Here is a 19,863-nt window from a genome sequence, read left to right as displayed (position 1 = left end):
TGTGTACGGCGAACCACTACCGAGGTCACCGAAGGAGGAATGTGTTAAGTATTATGTGTGCACGTCGTGATCCAATCAATCGTGTCATCGTTCTACCACGCTCAGTCTCAGCTCTGGGCTTGCTCAGTGCTGCCAACCCGAGCTGGGACTGGCCGACGTACGGGCACGTATCGTAACCTACATTGCATCACTACACAATAGATTGCCTTCGGTAGCCTGGTCAGCAGCCGCCACGTCGATTGGGCTGGATCGCGACGAATTCGTCCGCCCGTCTCGAGCTGGGCCGATGCCCCCCCCCGCGCGCGCGGTTGATGGTCCGACGGAAACGAAGCTGCCAGCGTCGTTGATTGAACGATGGCGATGAGACCGGCGGAAGAGGCCTGGGTAAGCCAGACCGTCCTAAACATGCCCTGGCTCGAACCGGGCTGGCGCACTTCCCCCGGACCACGAACCCTCGACGATTCGGTGGGACGGCCGCGCGCGCCAGACAGAGAGATCGGCATCAGTCATAGACGCGTTTCCGGACACCACCTACATAATTAGCGCGTCTGGCTCCTTTTCTTTTGTTTTTTTTTCCCTTCTCTGTGCTTACGTAGTACAGCCATAAGTACGTACGTGTCTATGCACAATAATGCCTCCTCCCACAAGGGAAGAAGAAGAAATGGTGCTCGCGTCATCCCTAGGAAGAGGAGGGGTGGGCTCTTCTGGCTGAGGAGGAGGAAATCCTACCGGCTAACTGGCTCAATTAGCTGCGGCGATGGCCTCGCCAAGAGGTCCGGGAAGAGAGAGAGAGTGGTTTCCTGGAACCAACGAAGCAACTTGGCCCGGCCGCTCACCTCTACGCCCCAAGAAGCACCTACATACCTACCTACACGCATGTACATATGTGCATACACACGTACGTGCATACCGTAAGAGGTAGGTAAGGTAGTAAGCTCAGATGTAACGACGGGAAGCTCGAATATCACCATCCGTCGAGGTCTTGGCCCTTTCTCGTTGGCCTGACGCCGCTCTGTCGTCGCGAGCCGGAAATATCACCCAAAGACCGCGTGTGTGCGTGTGCGTGTGCGGCGCTGACGCTCGCAACGTGAGATTCCCGTTCGCGTTCAGTGTTCCTCTCTCATCCGATCACCCCTACCCCCCTCCTCCTCGGGCCGGCTAACTAAGACCTTCCGCCGTTGATAGGTGGTTTATATATTGGACGACTATCTGTCTCATCCCGCCGACGGGCAGGCTGGGAAAAATAAAAGAAAGAGAGACAGGACACAGCTGACGGGCTTACCCGGATCCAGGTGTGCTCACCAAGGGACGGAATGGGGGGGGTACAAGGAACGGCCTGTAATAGATATGTAAGGTAGGTATGCCTACATATAGCTAAACTACCTGTGTAAACGTAGTAATAGTGCTGTAAGTGTGTGTGAGTATGTGTAGCTTGGGCAGTGATCCAAGGGCTTGCCTGGCTTGTCCTTACTTGACATACAAGGCATAGCCCATCGAACAGTCTGTCCCCGCCCCGCATGTCACATCATCGAAACGAGGTGCGATGCGACGCTAGCACGCCGGCGCCGAGAGAGGTATTAGGCAGATTTCGTGATGTCGTTCGAGGAACCTCGATAGCGCTATTTCTTTGAAACGCCAGCCCGGCTCTAGAGTTGTAATCTGCCAAAAGATGTAGGTGCGTATACCTGCGCAGTGGTGTGTGTGGATTCGCGGGTAATTCACGGCGCACGATGGCTCCTTTTTGATTTCCAACGCTACAACGTACGATTCACCCCCTTTTTTTTCTTGCTCTTCCCAAAAAAAAAGGCTGAGATCTTGTCGCAGATTATGTGAAGGGAATCTGTGCTGGCACCGATCCGACACCGCCGGCTAATTGGTCAATTCCCTTCGCCTTGAAGGGATGGATGGGATTCCGCCGCCTCTAGTAAGGGTCCTCCCCCTCCTAAACGAAGGACGTACCGCCGAGCCTCGGGTTAGGTATGGTGATCGGCTGCGATATTACGAGAGGGTGTTTCTGGGGATCCTCCCGCCTGCAAATAAGGGTTTCTGCGACGTTACGACACACGCTTAGGACGGAGGACCCTGGATGGAATTCGTTCCGTACCTGGTGTCGGATCGTTTCCTGCAAACACCGTCTTCGTCTCCGTCTCCTCGTCTCTTTCCTCCTGCTCCTCGTCTTGACGGAAGGGAGAAGACCTAAAGAAGAAAACTCTTCCGACGGGAACAGTGGGAAATTGACCGGAGGCAGACCCACGGAGCGGTTTATCGTTAGTAGAAAAAAAAAGGAAACACCGAGATGGAGTCGACCTATGTCGGCATGTCTGCACTGTATATGTAGGTATGTAGGACCAGGTATGGACGCACGGCCTCGCCAAAGTCGAGATGGTCATTCGATGGCGTGGTTTGCACAAGATGGGTTATGTGTGGACTTGGTGCGGATGGATCTGACCCATGCCCGCCCAGGTTGCATTAGATCGGTTTTATGCGTTCCACCGCTTCCGATTCAACGGAACCTCCCTCAGCCTCAAGTCTGCGTGTGGCTTGACTAAACCGGGCTGGCACCAGCCGCAAGTCGGTACCGAGGAGGTAGGTAGGTACTTATCTATATACGTCCTCCTCCTAGCTGGATGCATCGTCGTGCATTGTTGAACCCGACCTAGCCCACGAACCCGGTATGGCCATGATGCTCGAAGGCTTCTAGATGATCCGTCGAAGGCCCGCCAGCATGAATGATTAGCGACCGCCCGAAATTTTAACCAAGCAAATCCCCAGGGCTCCGTATCACCAGGGGGAAAACGGTGAGGGGCCACCACACCAATCTTTTTCTATTTATTGACCTCGGTCATGCGCGATTTCGCCAGAGACGGGGAAAGGGCTTCGAGTCGTTATATGAACACAAATGCGGTGTATGTATGGATATGCATAGGTACGGGTTCTCCCTCCTGGTCAGCAGCGATCCCGGGCCGTGGAAAGGTTCAAAGCGTTGGCATAGGTATGTGGGTAGGTACCTAGGTATGCTCGATTCTCCATACGTATGAAAGTGCAACATGCGTACGTACATACGTAGTAGTATTCTATACGTGAGCCTGCGGAGCTTGATCGCCAAAGAACCCTGCCTCAGAAGTCCAGTCTGGGTTAAGGTCGAGCGGCGGTGACGGCGTCCCTCGCGAGAGTGGAATATGCCCAACATTCCGAGGCCCCTCCCCGAGGTGCCAAGGGCAAGAAATAGAGGAGGCGGGTTGGGTTAATACGATTACGTGCGCACACATAGCCACTTACACGTAAGAAATTGATCGATAATCAATATGTCGGGGTATACGCAGGTTAGTCGACGGGGTCTGCTCTTGTTTGTTTTCTTTTTCTAGTAAGGAAGTGCCAAGTTAGGTTTCTTCACCGCTGAAGCCCTCCTCTCGCTTCAATCTACCCGCTTCGCGACAGAGCCGCTCGTGCCGCAGTCTGCCCGGGCAACGCTGTGCTGAGACTATCGATCAGCCGCACTCGGCGCCCGATCCAAAAATACATTCACTTGTGTCTAGAGATCGACGATGGCAATCGAAGGAGCGAAGGCAGAAACAGAGCCGTCGTCGAGATCCAGAGGCGAGGCCAGTGTGGCCGGTAGCGAGACAGGCGTACGTGTGTGTGTGTGTGTTTATGGGTGCCAGCAAATCGCATATTCCTAAGCCACGAAAACACACTTCTCGATACCGCTAGTCAGACGAGAAGGTTGCCGACTTTCGCACAGCTGCCTTCCAGCCTGCCTCCCAGCTTCGCAAGCTTCGAGGGGATCCTACGGATAATTCGACGTCGATGCCACCAACCAAGACCTCGCGCTCCCGACGGATTGGATGAGTGGCTCGCTCCCGTTACGCACCCACGCCTATAGGGTCGTCTTGTGCATTCTATGCGGTCAGCTTGCTGAGCGCCGAGCGCTGCACAAGGCGCACATCCTGATGTGGAGGTGGGTAAGGGTGGCTTTTGTGTATATAAATGTTCGAGATATGCGTGGATAACTACCCCACACCAGGCAACGCTATCCACTCGTGCATACCTGATCACAGCCAACGTATACAATATGTCTCATACAAAACACCGTTCTCTCTCTCTCGGTCCGTCCCCCTCTCTTTTTTTCTCTTCTGCTCAAGCGGCGGGCGGAGCGAGCTTCGCTTCCCATGTCCCTCGCGTGGGGAAAACGCACGGCAGCGGGCCTCAATCTCACGAAGCGCTAGCGACAAACGCGTCGAGGACAATACCCGGACCGCCGTATACGCTACTCCCTACTACGTAGTATCGTCAGGCGATAGTGTACACATGTACATACGGCGCACAGTGCGTGGGTGCGTCGGCGGCGGTGGTAAGGCTGAGGAGCTGGGTCGTCGGGGGGCTGTGGGGGCCGCGTTTTACGGAGCAGCCCCGTCGCAGGGCGAGGATGGCGATGACGAAAAACAATGCTTGCCGTCTTGGTAGCAAACGGGATGAAAGATTCGGTGGCGTGCGACGACGGGAGGGCTGGAGACAGACGGCAGCATGTACATAATTGCAGTAGGGCATCCTACCTACCTACCTAGGTGGTAACCGTAGATAGATGGATTGGATGGGATTTGAGTGCCCGCGAAGGGCCCCAACGAGATTCTACCATGTACTTACCTTGGGTACCACTTGCCTTGGAGGTTAGGCACTGACCTAAGGCACTAACCTAGGTCCTTGTTTGGTATATACCTATATATGTATATCCTCTCGGTGGGGAGGTGGATATGTACATATGCGGGTCGCACACGTATACATTAGGTAGGTACCTAGGTACTTGAATCCGCCAAGCCTTTACTTCCTGGGGTCCTTGCCTTGTCCAGCTTCCGAATCTGGCCAAGGGCCCTCACATGTGGCTTGCGCGCCTGTGGCGTCCGCATTCCCTATGCGAAATGAATGCGTCCCGCTCGCCGGATACGCTTAGCTCAGGAAATTGGTAGTCGCTAACATCTATATGGGTATGCATATTTCCTGCTACCCATCCTCTGCTTGCATACCTATACCTTACCTACCTATATGCTGCCTATAGCTAGGTATATCTTGCGTGCTATCTCGTATCGTATACGTGCGTGCGAGGTGTCTACTCTACGTACGTGTACGTCTTACCTTCGTCGCCTTATCGTGATCGATACGTAAAGGGAGGGGGGAGGCTACCATCGGTTTCAAGAAAACGACTTCTTGGAGACTCCATTGGTTGCCAGCCCCGTCCTGCACCCGTTTTTTCCCTCTCCTCCTTCGCGGGGATCCATCAGTTCGACCTCCGCGAAGCGCCCACGTAAATAACTCGAATAGCGGCGGCTTACCTAGGACTACTCCCGTTATTGGTAAGCATGACATTTTCGAACGCGTGAGCCTTAGGGATGTGGGAGGTTTAGTAGTTGGGGTTATCCCGAACCTGGTTGGCAGCTAAAACGGGTTTGCTCACGCCAGGCCGCCCCTCCTCGCAAACGGTGAGGTAGGTTGCTACCGCGAGAGCGAAGGGGGGAGACGACCAGGAATGGAACAGAACAAGTTTTCAATCTATCTACGTGTTGCTGTTGATGGCACCTACTCGTAAGTCATGGCGCCATGGCCATGGGCAGAGCTTTCCAGGTCCGGGTCGGGTCACGTCGGTGCATGATCAGCATCAGGTGCGGCGTAAGCGGGCACAGAAGATGCAAAGGCATCGGCGGATGTCAAATCCTTCTCGGCTCCGGTTGTACGACGACAGGGCCGCAGGTCGATAGCTCGATGGAGGGGTTGGGTCACACACGTAGGCTTCGTGTTCGGACCTCGTCCCATCAAACGCCGCGGACGCGCGCGTGTGGGCTACGCGATCCGCAGAAGAAGGAGGAGAAAAAAACTTCTCTTTTCTGAGACGACGCGGTCAAAGTGGCCTGGTCGGATGCGACGCCGGGCGAGGACCCCGAAAACAGGACGACCCGTTTCGTTTCTTTCCCCTCTTTGTCTGTAGCGTGCCTCGGCTGCAGGAACAGAAACACATGTCTCTTGAAATTTTTTCTTTTCTCGTGTGCGTCTGTGTGTGTAGTGTTTTGCGAAGCTACTGTCGTAAGAAATATGCTTGTCATGTGTAACGGCATCTCTTTTTCTTCAACACGACAGACCCGTACCCCTGTCAGCAAATCGCGGTGGTGTATTGGTGTTTGATAGTTGGAGATGCGTTATTAGCTAGCAATTCTCCAGCGACTTGCCGACGGAGCGGGCAGACCTAGGATTGCCAGGCACAATGGGAACTTCCGCTTGCCTTGTCCGGGTAGGCACACACGTGGTAGGTTAGATACAGACGGCGAGCTTCGCTGATGCCTATGACAGCTGCCTCTCACTACAAGGCTATTATTGTCTACAGGCCGTCGTGGGCACCGTTCTGCCCGCCTCGCTGCCCCTCCCTTCGCTGCCCCTTCGTTATGCCTACCACGGCGATCGTAGTCAAGGTAGGTGGCGAAGTAGGCGGAAGATGACTATGAGCTGAGACATCAATAAAAAATTTTAGAAAGGCAGTTGATATACCGTCAACAGGAAGCACAAGGGCAGTCGGGCACGGGCACAATTGGTTAGGGAAATCGGAGTGGGTGGGATGGAGGTGAGCTGTCCCGCGGGGTGAGGAAACACAGCAGCTGGAGAGGCCATCCAGCAATCCAATCGCGATGTGGACTTCAGCCATCCAGCATCCCACCATATCGGTATCACGGCTTTTTTCCTGACTGGACCGGCTCATTGGGATGCCTGCTGGCGGCATGTGGCGCGTCTCGTCAGCCCGAGCAAGCAACTCCCTCAACATCGCTACTCTCCTTTTTTTTCTCCCCTCCTTATCTTTTTCTCTACCCTCTCTCTGCCACCTTAAGAGGGTTGCGTCGTTTCTTCCTTCTGCCCACCGGGTCGCGCGGGTGGCTTCTGTCGTGTGCCAGTGGCCGCTGATAGCCAACTCGGCCCTACGCCTCATTGGCAACGAGGGCAGATGCCTAGGCATAAGATGATCTGATATATGGCCGTCCTTAAAGCAGGCATGGTCGGTACTTTTGGTGACCCCGCGCGTTGGTGGAGGGGGAGTCACCGCGCAGGCCGTAAAGCCGGCCCCCAAGACGAGACGGACAGGTATGTATGGACGGATAGGCAGGTGTGTTGTGGGTTCGTGTCGAGAAGTGAGGTGAAGCGCAGTAGGAGCGCCGATGCGTATGTACAATGCCTACATAACATACCTGCATGCATATCCATCGATACCATCTTGGTGCGATCCGTGATGTGCGGAGCTGAACGCAGAAGGGGATCGATCCATTGCACATGACACGCATGATAAATTGGTCTTTTTGCGAAGTCGTGCAAGAACGCGTCAGGAGGCGACGATTGGCCGGGAGCGGTCGGTGGTTTTGGTTGGACTGGCGCGACATTCTGCCCTGTAGTCTCGCAAGAGATTCGTGGGCTGAGATGGCGACACTAGCCTGGATGGTAACGGGGGACCCCTTGCCCACGTTCCGTTCGCGATTCCATGCGAACTGGCGTAGGATTCACCTCAAGATTGCAACGGTATCAGCCAGGAGCGCCAGTACGGGACCAGCGCAGACCGGGCTAAAGACTGTGAGTAGGACTCGGGTCGCTCATATATGGCCCCCTACTTGCCCAACCTAAAGTAATATGTGCACACGTATATACCATGTATACATACACGCATGCGTGCCTCATCCGTAGGTGTATAGAAACCATATAGTGCCGTGCCTGGTGACGGATAACGTATGGCGGGCGAGTGCCATGGCGTAAGACACCGAAAAAGGAAAAAACCAACGTTCTCTCTCTTATCTCTTCTCGGGAATGTGTTCTACACCCATACGCCGGACGCTTCGGCGACGAGGGCGCGGGGTTTTCAAGACCTCTAAATGTGTGCATTAACATCGTTTCTTACGGGGGTCTGGGCGATCGACTAGACTGGACTGGACTGGCTGCATCCGGGAAGACAGATCTGCAGTCATCTTATCTGGGTGCCGGTAGCCTGTCGTATGCTGTGTCCATTTGCTCCCATGTCGTGCTCTAACCTCAATAACCTGGAGGAGGAATGCTATTACCTGTAGTGCCCTAGGCACCTAGGCACCTATCTTACCTCTGTACATACCCGTCAACGGACGATTAGCATCCTCCCTCTCTCTCTGCCACACACACTCTCTCTGCCTCTCCCGTAGTGGTATCCAATAAAGATGAATGGGATCATCATCTCCTGAGATGTAATAGCAGCACATATTCCCTCCTAGTAAGCCATAACCGCCAGCCAGCCAGGAGCCTGCGGCGGAAAGAATGCTCTACCCAACATACCGGAGATGACTGTTCTGGATCGGTGTTGGCGCCGCTCCCTATGTATATGTCCGTTATTGCACTCGACATCGGTAGGAGGTGTGTTCAGGGGCTGTCGCGTTGTACATGCATGCCTCCATACACGCACATGGCTGTACAGTAGAGCTGGAGTAACGGAGGGCGTTCAAGCACAGTGTGGTCCTCACCCGAATTACAGGAACATCCGCGGTCTCCTCCTTCTATTTCAGGTCCAACCCGGCTTCCTCGCGTTCCGTATCGCCTATTTATTCTCACTGTGGCGTCTTGTCGCAGCCTCCGGCCAACTGCGCGCTGGCTGTGCGCTGTGCCCTAGGACCTAGGTCAACTCCTCTCCAGAAGGATCCGTCTAGAGGTGCTTACGAATGCTCTGTAAATATCTAAACCGTCTCGCCCTGGTTGGCTGCAATATGTAGATGTAGCCTACTCGTCCATCTATCCGTTCGGCGATAACTGGTCGCCGCGTATATCTACCTGCCTACTCCTGTAGTTAGGTATGGCAGCAGCCCTGAGAGGGCCGAGAAAAGCGGCCGGCCTGCCCTAAAGAAGGGCATTATTACGTGCATGGACCTATCAGTGCCGAGCTCTCTGCAATGCAGCATTTGCACCAACGGCCTACCAATGGCCGGCTGCATTCGCGAGAGGCCTTACCAAACAAACAAATGACAATAAGACCTGACCTTCCATCGAGGCAACCCTATCTCGTGAGGACGCGAGGGGAAGATTTCGTGATTGCTACCGCGGTGCGAGCGACGGACTCTCATTGGCGACGATCACGATGAAGACTTACGATGCCTGCTCGATGCCTTAGCTACATTTCGAAATTTATTGCGTGCCGTCAAGTCCATCTCTTCAAAGACGGGATACTCAGGGTTGGGAAAGGGGGGGGGAAACTCTCCTTTTTAAGTTAAGTTATAATGTTCGAATATTTTAGCAATTCAAATTGAGTGTAATGATGGATGAAAACTTAACCCAAACCAGTCTTTTACCATGGATCCTGAAGATAGGTGGGATTACCTATCTACCTACCTTCGTACACACATATACGTGCATATATGTCCAGGCCCAGGCCTTATACTGCATATATTACACACGCAGACAGACAGGCAGACAGACAGACACACCAACATGCTACATAATTTACACCGCACGGGCAACCAGCAACCAGGCAACCAGTCGACCTGTTCACGATACTGTGGCCCCCCCGCAAGACGTGGGCGTTGCCGTGTGGTATGGCCCCGTTTCACGTCCCGGACTTCCCTTTTCTTTGCGAGTATGCGTATGTGCACATGTAGGTAGGTATGTACAAGCCAGCCTAGGATAACCTTCCGTCGACAGCGACCTCTCACAAGGACGGACGGGATCCGGGTGTTGCTTAGACGGTACGCGCAGGCGGTCAATTCACGCAGCAATCATGGATGTCCGCTGTTTGGCACGGTCGTCGGCCCATACGACCCGAAGGGGCCGTTCTCCGGCTTGTCAGTTCGAAGCCAAACAAGAAAGGTAAGAGACGCGCAGGAGAAATAGAGGACGAGAGGGAGAGACGGGACCAATAATAAACTGAAAGTTGGCCGGTATTTCCATGCACCATCCAATCTATCCTATGCTCTCTACCTTTTTTTTTCTTCTTTCCTTTCTTCTTCCCGAGGCGACACATATACACATATATATATATATATATATATATATATATAACCCCGAACACCCTACCAACCTAATTAATAGCGTGAGGATATGCATATATACCTCAGTCTATTATGTACAGGTACATGCATCGTAGGACATATAGGCAAGGCACATTACATACAGTGGAGTCCTTTACGATCTGTACGTTAGCGAGGACTGGCTTTGCGGTGTTCTGGCGGGAATGTATATACGTCTACTGTATAGATACGGTACGTGCAAAGGTACCTACCTACTATAAAGTAAGGTACCTCGGGGTAGGTGGCACACCCACAGGTCCGTACTCATACCTACCCAGAGCCAAATGAGGGTACGTCGATATGCATGTACGTGTAAGGAAGTGGGCTGCAATGTCAAATTGCTTGCTTCGACCTAAAAAAGGCTGCTTGCAACTTGCATGCCAGGGTCTTGCCTACCTTTGGGTACCTACCAGGTCTACGTATACCTCTACGCAGTACCTATCTTAGGTACCTAACCTGTAGGTACGCAGCACCTACCAGGCACCTTAGGCACCTACCTCCTAGGAGATAGGTAGGTACATACCTACCTAGGTAACCTATGTGCCTTCTAGGAAGCAGCAGTATGTTGGGGCATTGTGCATTAGGTAGGTAGGTGCGTTGAGTACCTGTATTAGCAAGTAGAGGTATCCTGGCCTAGGTAGGTACCACGCCTTAGGTACGCAGGTACGTAGGGAGAGCAGGGTGCAAGCCAGCTGTGTGTCAGGGGAAGAGGAGAAGGGAAAAAGAAGCGGGAAAGGGGACCCTATCTAGGGAGGAGATGGAGGTACCTGCGCGCCGACACTCGGTAGGTGTGGTACATACCTACTCATGCACACAGATGGCCGGGTGGAAAAGCCAAGACGAAGGGGTAGGCGCTGGAGCTGCCTAAGGGAGACCGCCGCGATAGGGGGAGGGGGGTGGTTAGGCAGGCAGGCGACAGGCCGGGAGCGTCCCCCCCAATTTATCGCTAACCGCAGTCGAACTCGCCTCCGGCTACCGAGCCTGTAGGCACCTCACAAGACGCCGATCTGCCTACGGTCGAGTTGCCTAGCCAGGTGGAATGCTCCCACATTACAGGCTCTCACGAACGCGGTGCCCTGCTAGGCTGATCCCGGCCCCTGCTGACTTGTGTGTTGTGTTGAGGCCCTGGGCCCTGCTGGGCTGGTACCTCCAGAGAGGCACGTAGAGGGAGTACATCCGTCTTAGGTACCCTAGGTACTTACATACCTGAGGTACACACACGCCTGCTGAGGTCGGCGTGCACAATCACATTCGCAGTACCTCGACGCGGCCGGGGAGGGCTGTACTGGGTGGCGCTGCGTAGTATGTACAATAGCCAGGGCCGGTACCCGCGAATCCTGCGGTCAGCAGGTACTTACAATGCCCATTGTACCGAGCCTGCCTGCTGGACAGGTAGGTACATACCAGCTATCACGCTCCGAGCTTAAGTGGTTCAAGGCTCACTGCAGGTGCTGAGTGGTTGGCTTGATAGGCTGGCTAGGCTGCTGGTGCTTTTTTTTGGCCCTTCCTCTCTCTCTTCCTCTCTCCTCTCCCGCTCACTTACACTTTCTACCTTGCTACGTAGATGGGATGCTCGACCGACCCGTGCTGGCCCGGTGTCTTAAAAGTACTTGTTAAACCAGACCATCTCTTCCAATCCCTTTTCTTCTCCTCCATCCTCCTCCAACTCGAGGCCATCTCTCTCCTCTCCTTCCTTTCCTCGCCCTCCTAATCCGATCCATTCATTTTCTCCTCCTCAGCACTCGTCCTTACTAGAATCCCCTCGTCCACTTTTAAGGAGGGAAGGAGGAGAGAGAATCCCGGGCCTCCTCGACAGCTCCAGACACCAAGAAAAGGGCAGGGTCGAGAGAGCACAAGCGACAAGGGAGAGAGAGACGAGAGTCAAATAAATGAAGAGAGAAAGCAGGAGAGATACATCTCTGCTTTAGGATACCGATAGTCTCCTTCAGATATTTTTCCAGGTAATAGCCAATACTCTCTTGGAATCCCAGATTCCTGCGACCCTTATTACCATCACCGTCCTCATTTGACGAGGAATCCCTCCTAATTCAACCACGTCTCTCCCTCTCGTTACCTCCCTCCTCCGATATCCATCCCGTCACGCCAGACCTGCCCGCCCACCCCTTATCTCCTCTCCGCTAGACGGCCGATTCACTACCTCTACCGTCCATTCCTCGGTCGATCCCGCACACCACACCAGTGCGCGTCTCCCTCCCCCTCTGTCTTGCCCCCTTCCGCCGATTGATCTGTCGCAAGGAGAGCAATCGGATAGCCTTGTCTAGCTTGCTGGACACAACACCGGGCCCTTCGAAACCATCCGTCTCCTCTTCGTGCCTGCGGTACCAGGAATCTAACTGGCTCATCACAATTACTCCAGAAGAAAATATCGGTTTTAGACTCCACTCGGGTCTTCAACCGATTCGAGGATCTCACCAGCGAGCCCTACATGAACCCTGTCGCTCGATCATAATCCATTAGAAGCGTGCAAAGTGTAGAGGTACGTCGCCTATTCTGCAGTTAGTAGGAGTTGATCTCCCCCCCAATCCTTCCCGGGGAGAAGAGGCAGAAGAAGAAAGAAGCCGAGACGCTTCGTGGAGTGGTGAAGAGCGTAGGGCCAAGACAGACAGACAGAGAGAGAGAAAGAGAGAGAGAGAGAGAGAGAGAGAGAGAGAGAGAGAGAGAGAGAGAGAGAGAGAGAGAGATAGAGAGAGAGAGAGAAGCGATGTGCCAGGACGAGGATGAAGACGTTGTGTGATAACTCGAGGTTCTAATATCGGGCATCTTTCTGTGCAGTTGCATACCCGCGGTCACGTCAGCGTTTCCAACGGTACCTATAACTCGATCACTCACGCACGCTTCAGTCTTGTTCGTCGAGCAGAGCCGCTCGGCCTGCGTGGGACTCGTTAACTCGCTGTTCCCACCGTCTTCGTCAGGAATTGCCCTAATTTCCTTGCGGTTCATCGTGGCGGTAAGGGAGCTCTCCCCCCTTCTTCAGCGAAATTATAACACAGACCAACGTCATCTTGTATGCACGTGTGCTGCATTAATATGGCCCGTCGAGAATCCAGTGGTCTGCGAGTCCTATCTGGCTGCGTGCCAGGAATCGTTCCCCACAGATGCTCGGTCGAATCAGAAGGCCTGGTGTTTCTGCCCCTGATCGTGTGGTTCCAGAAGGCCGTGCCCTGATCCGTCTGGCCTGTCTCTGGTCCACGATTTGTCTCTCCCTCCTCCCTCTCTCTCCCTCTCCCTCTCCCTCTCGCTCCTCTCCTGGCCTTGGGAAATGTGGGTTCCTGGTTCCCGACGCTAATCCGCTTTGCCAATCCAGTGCCCAAGTCGCTCTCGACGTCTCTTTTAAACCGCCGCCTCTCCGGCCCCTTTCACCTCGTCGTTTTCACCGTCTTTCGGCAGCCCATTCGGCCACGGTCATTCTTTTATTTTATTTTATAATACTTGATACAATTCATCACGCTCATTAATACTGTAATAATCGTGTCGTTCGTCCAGCTAGGATTATTCACTCATTCGAATTCTACCTGTTGACGGCCGCCCCCAACCTCCTAATACGCTCTCTCTCAGCATCAAGATTCCTGGAGAACCTAATCGTCACTCTTTTTTGAGAACGTGTTACAGCATCCACCTCAACCTCAGCGGACACCACGCAGCCCTAACCGCCGGCTCGACCCTCGTGAGATATCCTCCCTTGCACCATGGCCTACTCCACCTCAGACTCCGGCTTCTTCGTTGAATCCGATGAACCTCGACACCCCCGCATCAGCGCGAAGGATGCCGCCAGGATACTGGCACGCAACCGGCAAGAGATGATTGCCAACGAACTGTCTCGCCTCGCCGGTGACGAATACTTGGAGGATATCATGCAGCACATGCGACACATGGAAGTAGGTGCTCTCTTTCGCTGCCGGCTGACTCCTTCTCCTATCCCCTCCCCCGAGGCAACCCCCTGAGTTGCCTCGGTGGGAGGCCGAGTACGGGGGAAGGGTGAGCCGGGGACACGGCCTCGGAAACTGACAAGTGGATAGGACGAGACGCTACCAGATGCCAACTTGATCGACATGCAAAGAGAGATTCAGTGGTTCATGAGGCCGTACCTGATCGACTTCCTGATCGAGGCCCATGCCGCCTTTGCCCTTCTACCGGAGACGCTCTTTCTAACCGTGAACCTCCTTGACCGATACTGTTCCAAGCGGGTAGTGTATAAGCAGCACTACCAACTGGTTGGCTGCGCAGCTCTGCTGATCGCCGCCAAGTATGGCGACAAGAAGGACCGAGTGCCGCAGATCAACGAGCTTAACAACATGTGCTGCGGCCTTTACGACTCGGGAATGTTCACCCAGATGGAGATGCACGTGCTCAACACCCTGGAATGGACCATCGGGCATCCGACTGTCGATTTCTTTACTCAATTAATAGTTGCCGAGGAAGCCGACGACCGCGAAGTCGAGCATATGGCAGCCTACCTGTGCGAGATTGCGTTGTACCACCGCGACTTTGTTTCCACCAAGCCCTCGATCATGGCACGTGCCTCGCTTGCCCTCGCACGTGCGATACTCGGCCAACCCGAAGCCAACGACGGAGAGTGGGATCACGACGAGAACGTTACCGTCCTGGCCCTATCTCAACACCTGCACCAACCCTCCGTTACGCTATCGAGAAAATACTCCTCGCAGCACTTTTCCCGTGTCTCCGGGAAGCTGTCAGACTTCCTCGCCCAGCAGGCCGCTATCGCCCGACGAGCTCAGGGCCCTCCCTCTCCCCCCGCCGAGACCACCCTGTCCACCAAGCAGTCCAGCATTTTCAGCACCCCACAGAAAGGCCACTGTGCTGCTTTGGGTGTGGCGGACGGATACCTTACTCCGCCCATCACCCCCGACGGAGTCTGTTTCGGCGTCGCGGACCCTATGAACAAGTATGTTCCGCCTCGCTGCCCGGTGACGCCGACACCGCAACCCACCGGCGTTCCCGGGTTCCCGCAGCAATCCATGCAGCAATATCCGTCATCAACATACGCGTACGATGAGTACAACGCACAGCAGATGGTCTCATAATTCTTATTCCCTGGCCTAGCAATACCAACTACTATCAGTAGACGTATCCCACCAATTCTCTCACGTGAACGACGCTGCGTTTTGACATCATCCCATGGATGTTTGTATCATTGGCAGAAAAAAGATTGCATAATTGACGGTTCAGGGTCATCTCCATGGCATATTAGCGACTTGCTTGATTTTCTTTTCTTTTTTTCAATTTCTCAGTCATACCCACTGCGCGTGCCATCTGCATCAACCACCAAGACGAACGATTGTCGACCAAAAAAAATCTGATTTCTCCTCCCTGAGAGTTGGGGCGTTATTTCTATCGATCCAAGGATAGGGGACCACGCCCACGTTGCCGCATGCGAATTACCATGCGGGGGAGAACGGGAGGGAGACAAGAAGAAAAGGGGTGAGAGGGAAGAGCGGGGATGTGTGGAGAGTAAGAGAAGGAAAAAAAAAAAGAATGGCAATTTGTGAAGAATAGGAAGAGGGAAGGAAAAGGGGGAGGGTACACACTACGCACACGGGCACGCATGCGATGCGAGCGATTCCGCCAGCTGCTCTCGGGAGGATGCCTGAGAGGACGTAATTCTAGTCTGGCGCGCAGCCGATGAGATTTGTGGAAGCAAGATGGACGGGCACACCACACGATACGATACACCGATCGACTTCCCTGCCGCAGGGGGGGGGGGAGAAGCTTAATTCTCGCGGAGGAGCCTTTCTGCGGATTCCGACCTGGGCATTCCGGGGTTTTTTTTTTCGAACGAGGCCTTAGATGGTCCCTTCGTGTCCATCACCACCGTGATTCTGCTGCACATGACGATTGCATGCCTGCCGCATCCGTACATATCAATGGAAAAGAGTTGAAAACCTCTACACCGAGCAGGAAAAATGGACGGAAACCTTTCTTCGCGTGGTTGCGATTTCTAGCTGTGATGTTCTCGTGATGTGGTTGGTAACAGCAACCAGCGGTCACGACAGAGTTGTGATTTGTCTGCTCGCGATGAGGCTGCCCCCTTTCGGCGTTCTGCGTTCTCCTATTCTCGTCCCAGGACCTTGTATTGCAGGCGGCATATTATAAGCCCATACCACCGCATTGGGGATGTCGCATAAATTCGGGCTGGCCATGTTTCCGGGTCTGGTGCGTGCGTGGGTGCTCGCCTGGCTCGGTGGTAATAGGTGCAAATCTATTATTGACTCGGGATAAGTCGACCGACCTTTTTTTTTTTCTTTTCTCCCTCTTCCCTTGCTATCCATCCACCGCACACGCCTAACCCAATGCATTCCTACCTTGGAATCCGCCCAACAGCCCCTGTAAGCATGGAAGCTAATGCAGACGGACCGTCCTGTTCCACAGTGAAGCAACAGCATAGATTGCGATTTGCAACGCATGTCCGTCGAGCATTGTACGCACCAGATTACAGGTGCGTACGTAGGAATGTATGCGTGTGTAGCACGTATGTAGGTATGTGCAGGACAGGCTCGGGCTAGCGAATGCGATGCTGACCCGAGTCGACTGAGTCACTCTGGTGCCCCCCTCCCTAATGAATTACTGTATGCCTAGCTATTAGTGGTGATGATATCTGGCTGTGTTTTACCGTATACGTATCTCTATACGCATCTGTCGAGCTCCAATTTAGATGTACAGGTATTAGGTGAGAGAATACGTGGGCCCGAAGAAGGGGGATACGTAAGGTGAGGGCGAAGGGAGGAACGTGCGGAGAGGCATTGAGACACTCCTGACTGACTAACCGTCTGGTAATAATATTACTTGGGTTGGTGAAATGAAACCGAGAGGCGGCTGGCGTCCGGTAACCGTCCCCCCCTGCTCCGGATGGGAGGCAGGCTGGCAGGCTGGCAGGCTGGTTAGGCACGCCAAGGAGCCTAGGTAAGGTAGAAGACGGGTCTGGGAGGGGACGGCATTCCAAATATTGCGAATTGGCCTACGCACCATATAAAAAGAGACATGCATGCATTGGGGGGGACGAGCAAAACCGGGTCCCAAAATGGAGATAGATAGATAGATGATATATAAGGGCGGGGAGGGGGGGCTGAACGAAGAGGCAATTAGGAAGAGGAGGGAGATGATTCCGAGATAGAAAAAAAAGAGAAAATGTTGATGAGAGTGGGATTCGAACCCACGAGGGTTTCCCCACGAGGAAGTGATGTTAAGGTGACCTTAACCTCGCGCCATGGACCAACTCGGCCATCTCACCAGGGAATTTCGGGTGGGAGCCGCCAGCGCTATCAAGCTAGATGGCGGCGACGGCGGCTGGACCTGGCCGGCTCCTGATTGGGCAATTGGAGGGCATCGGGGATAGGAGGTACCTTACCTTAGGTACCTACCTAGGTACCTACGTACCTACCTGTAGGTAGCTCAGCTGAAGTATGCATATATATATAATATATACCTCTTAGGTTATGTATATATACGGGCATGGATATGCCTGCAATAGAGACCACAGCGAGAGAGGTTGGGATAGCCTATGTATGTCCCGCGGCGTCGATAGAAGCGATAGGTAGGTACTAAGGAAGAAGAAGAAGAAGAAGAAAAAGAAGAGAAGGTGAGGAATAAGATACCAGGTAGAGCCGCATTGCAGACAGATAGGTGAGCAGCACGTCGTGGCACTTCTGCTGGCTGGCACGCACGCTGTGCTGTAGGTATTATCGGCGAGCCAGCCTCCCTCGGAAGGCCTCCCAGCCAGCGGAGAACCCACCGTGACCACGTTGCGTCCCACACCGTCTTCTTCCCCCTTCACCGTCAGTTGCCAGCAGGCTGTCTGCCTGTACGTGCGTGTCTCTGTATGCCCCGGACTTCCACGGGCCTAAGATAGACCACGACTGCGGCAGCAGAGTGCGGATATCAGGTAGGTACATACGAGCGAGCACGTACGCTCGAGAAACAAGCAGCAGGAGATGAACCAAATGAACAAGTGAACATGCTCATTACCTACGACTCGGACAAGAGAGAAGACGCTGCGTCGTGGGGTTCCAGGACTGCTCTCGTGAGCGTAGGTGGTTATACCGCCTGGTAAGTAGGTAAATAGCTGGCTTGCACAGATGCTGCTTTCTTTGCCTACCTTCCTCTGACTTGCGCAGATGCCCTGCGCCGGGAGGCCCGTAGGTGAAATGGTCGAGTACGGAGCCGAATCGGCATTCGCGCATGGGAATGTGGGCTTTATATACACCTTTCCTCGTATCCAGAGTCGTCCTCTGCCAGTCTCCCGTTGGGCCTACGTCCATATTACCTACATCCGTACGTATATATATCCATACTTACCGGCCACAGGCACCTACAGCCTCCACAGGTGCGGGTATAGCTGACCTCCCCGCGCCACACGATCTCCATACCTACCTCCCACCAGATCCCCGCCGTCAGACCCCTCTTAACCACCTAGGCAGCTACAGAACAGAAGAAGCAGACGCCGTCGGGCAGATACTCCTCCTCCTCCTCCTCCTCCTCCACTATCCCCGCCCCCCTTCTCACCACGCGCCAGGCCCAGTCCCGCGTCGCACCAGCGTGTCTCCGCAAGCCTAGCGCGGCCCGTCCACACACACACACCTGTCACGGTAGAAACCGACACACGGCAGGCTGCGGGGAAGGGGGGGGGGGGCCGGCCCTAGAGGAGGGCGTCAGTAGAGCTATACCTACCTACGTCTCGATAACTCCGCAGAACAAACGGCGGCCGTGGTATATGCCTATCAGGACAGATGACCGAGCTTTTTTACAAAAGGAATAGATGAACTTTGGGAAACTGCGGCTATTATGCCCAAACAACTTTGAGATACTGGATAAGTATAATAGTAAGCAAGTAGGAGATGTATCAGTAGCCGCGGGTGTGAACGGGGTGAGCGAGCGAGCGAGCGAGTGCCGGAGAGAGGAAGCGAGGGGATGGGCGTGTGGGAGGTTAGTGTGTATATGGGTACCTAGAGGAGGCGGACGGCAAAGTCAAGGAGCGGGGGGAGGATAATACGGAACTGCGATATCAAGGTGTTAGTATTACGAGCCGACTATTAATACTCGACCAGAGGGTCGTTGAGACGAGAACCCCCGGTTGACCTCTCCGCGTTAGCATCGCCCTTCAAGCTAACCTGCCCCTCCGCGGGCCACCGAGTGTTCTGTATAGGTTTGCATACCTACAAACGTCTTTTCCCCATCAATAAAGGTTGGCCTACTTACGGCTTACAAGTACTCTCTCTACGGCACGCCATGATACCGTCGCGAAAGCGCCACATCACCACTCGAGCAAGCTGTCGTTTGGGCCGAAGCGGATTACATTAAGGGGGGCTTCCTTTCGTCTTTTTGTTATTGCCGTATCGTCGTGCGTTGAGGTTAACTACATAGATGCTTGCTTGCTTGCTATGCTACCCGATCCGTACACCACTGCTTCTCGTCGTCGTCGCGGCCGCTGCCGCTGCCGTCGCCATCAACCGGGAAGCACGTCCGGCAGCAGCCAGCCGGCCAGCAAAGTACTAGACACTTTCCGCCGAGGATCGGTCGTAGAGCGAAGTCGTTGTTGTTATCGAGTTGGCAAGCGAGTCCATTTCTTTCCGTCCCGCCTCCCCCCTTAAGCCCAGCCCAGCCCAGTCCGGCCAGCCCCATTGTCGTCGTCGTCGAAGCACATATCTCCTCCCTTTCTCTGTTCCCCTCTCCCCCCCTGCCTGTCATGAACCTTCCTCCCCCTTCCTTAGATACGGTGCCGACTCGAAGAGAAGAGAGTGCACACAGAAGAACAGCACCAGCTGTCGCCCACGGCAACGCCGTTGCCCTC

General features: G+C 54.2%; 2 protein-coding genes and 1 non-coding gene across 3 annotated transcripts; 1 reads left to right on the top strand and 2 right to left on the bottom strand.

The window, feature by feature from the left end:
- Positions 1 to 6,234: 6,234 nt before the first annotated feature.
- GGS23DRAFT_358036 (uncharacterized protein) lies at positions 6,235 to 7,146 on the bottom strand. Its single transcript, XM_051513218.1, has one exon. The coding sequence runs from the start codon at positions 6,989 to 6,991 to the stop codon at positions 6,365 to 6,367; it is 627 nt and encodes a 208-aa protein (XP_051374588.1). The 5' UTR covers positions 6,992 to 7,146; the 3' UTR covers positions 6,235 to 6,364.
- Positions 7,147 to 13,384: 6,238 nt separating this feature from the next.
- GGS23DRAFT_357933 (cyclin-like protein) lies at positions 13,385 to 15,257 on the top strand. Its single transcript, XM_051513217.1, has 2 exons — positions 13,385 to 13,936; positions 14,078 to 15,257. The coding sequence occupies exons 1-2, from the start codon at positions 13,748 to 13,750 to the stop codon at positions 15,101 to 15,103; spliced, it is 1,215 nt and encodes a 404-aa protein (XP_051374587.1). The 5' UTR covers positions 13,385 to 13,747; the 3' UTR covers positions 15,104 to 15,257.
- A 1,951-nt stretch (positions 15,258 to 17,208) lies between these two features.
- On the bottom strand, positions 17,209 to 17,307 carry GGS23DRAFT_t24. Its single transcript has one exon. It is a non-coding gene; the product is annotated as a tRNA-Leu (tRNA).
- Positions 17,308 to 19,863: the final 2,556 nt, after the last annotated feature.

The sequence above is a fragment of the Durotheca rogersii genome, assembly GCF_024521655.1.
Source record: "Durotheca rogersii strain YMJ 92031201 chromosome Unknown GGS23scaffold_4, whole genome shotgun sequence".
NCBI lineage: Eukaryota > Fungi > Ascomycota > Sordariomycetes > Xylariales > Xylariaceae > Durotheca > Durotheca rogersii.
The sequence above is the reverse complement of the archived record's forward strand: the minus strand, read 5'-3'. Positions and strand labels throughout refer to the sequence as shown.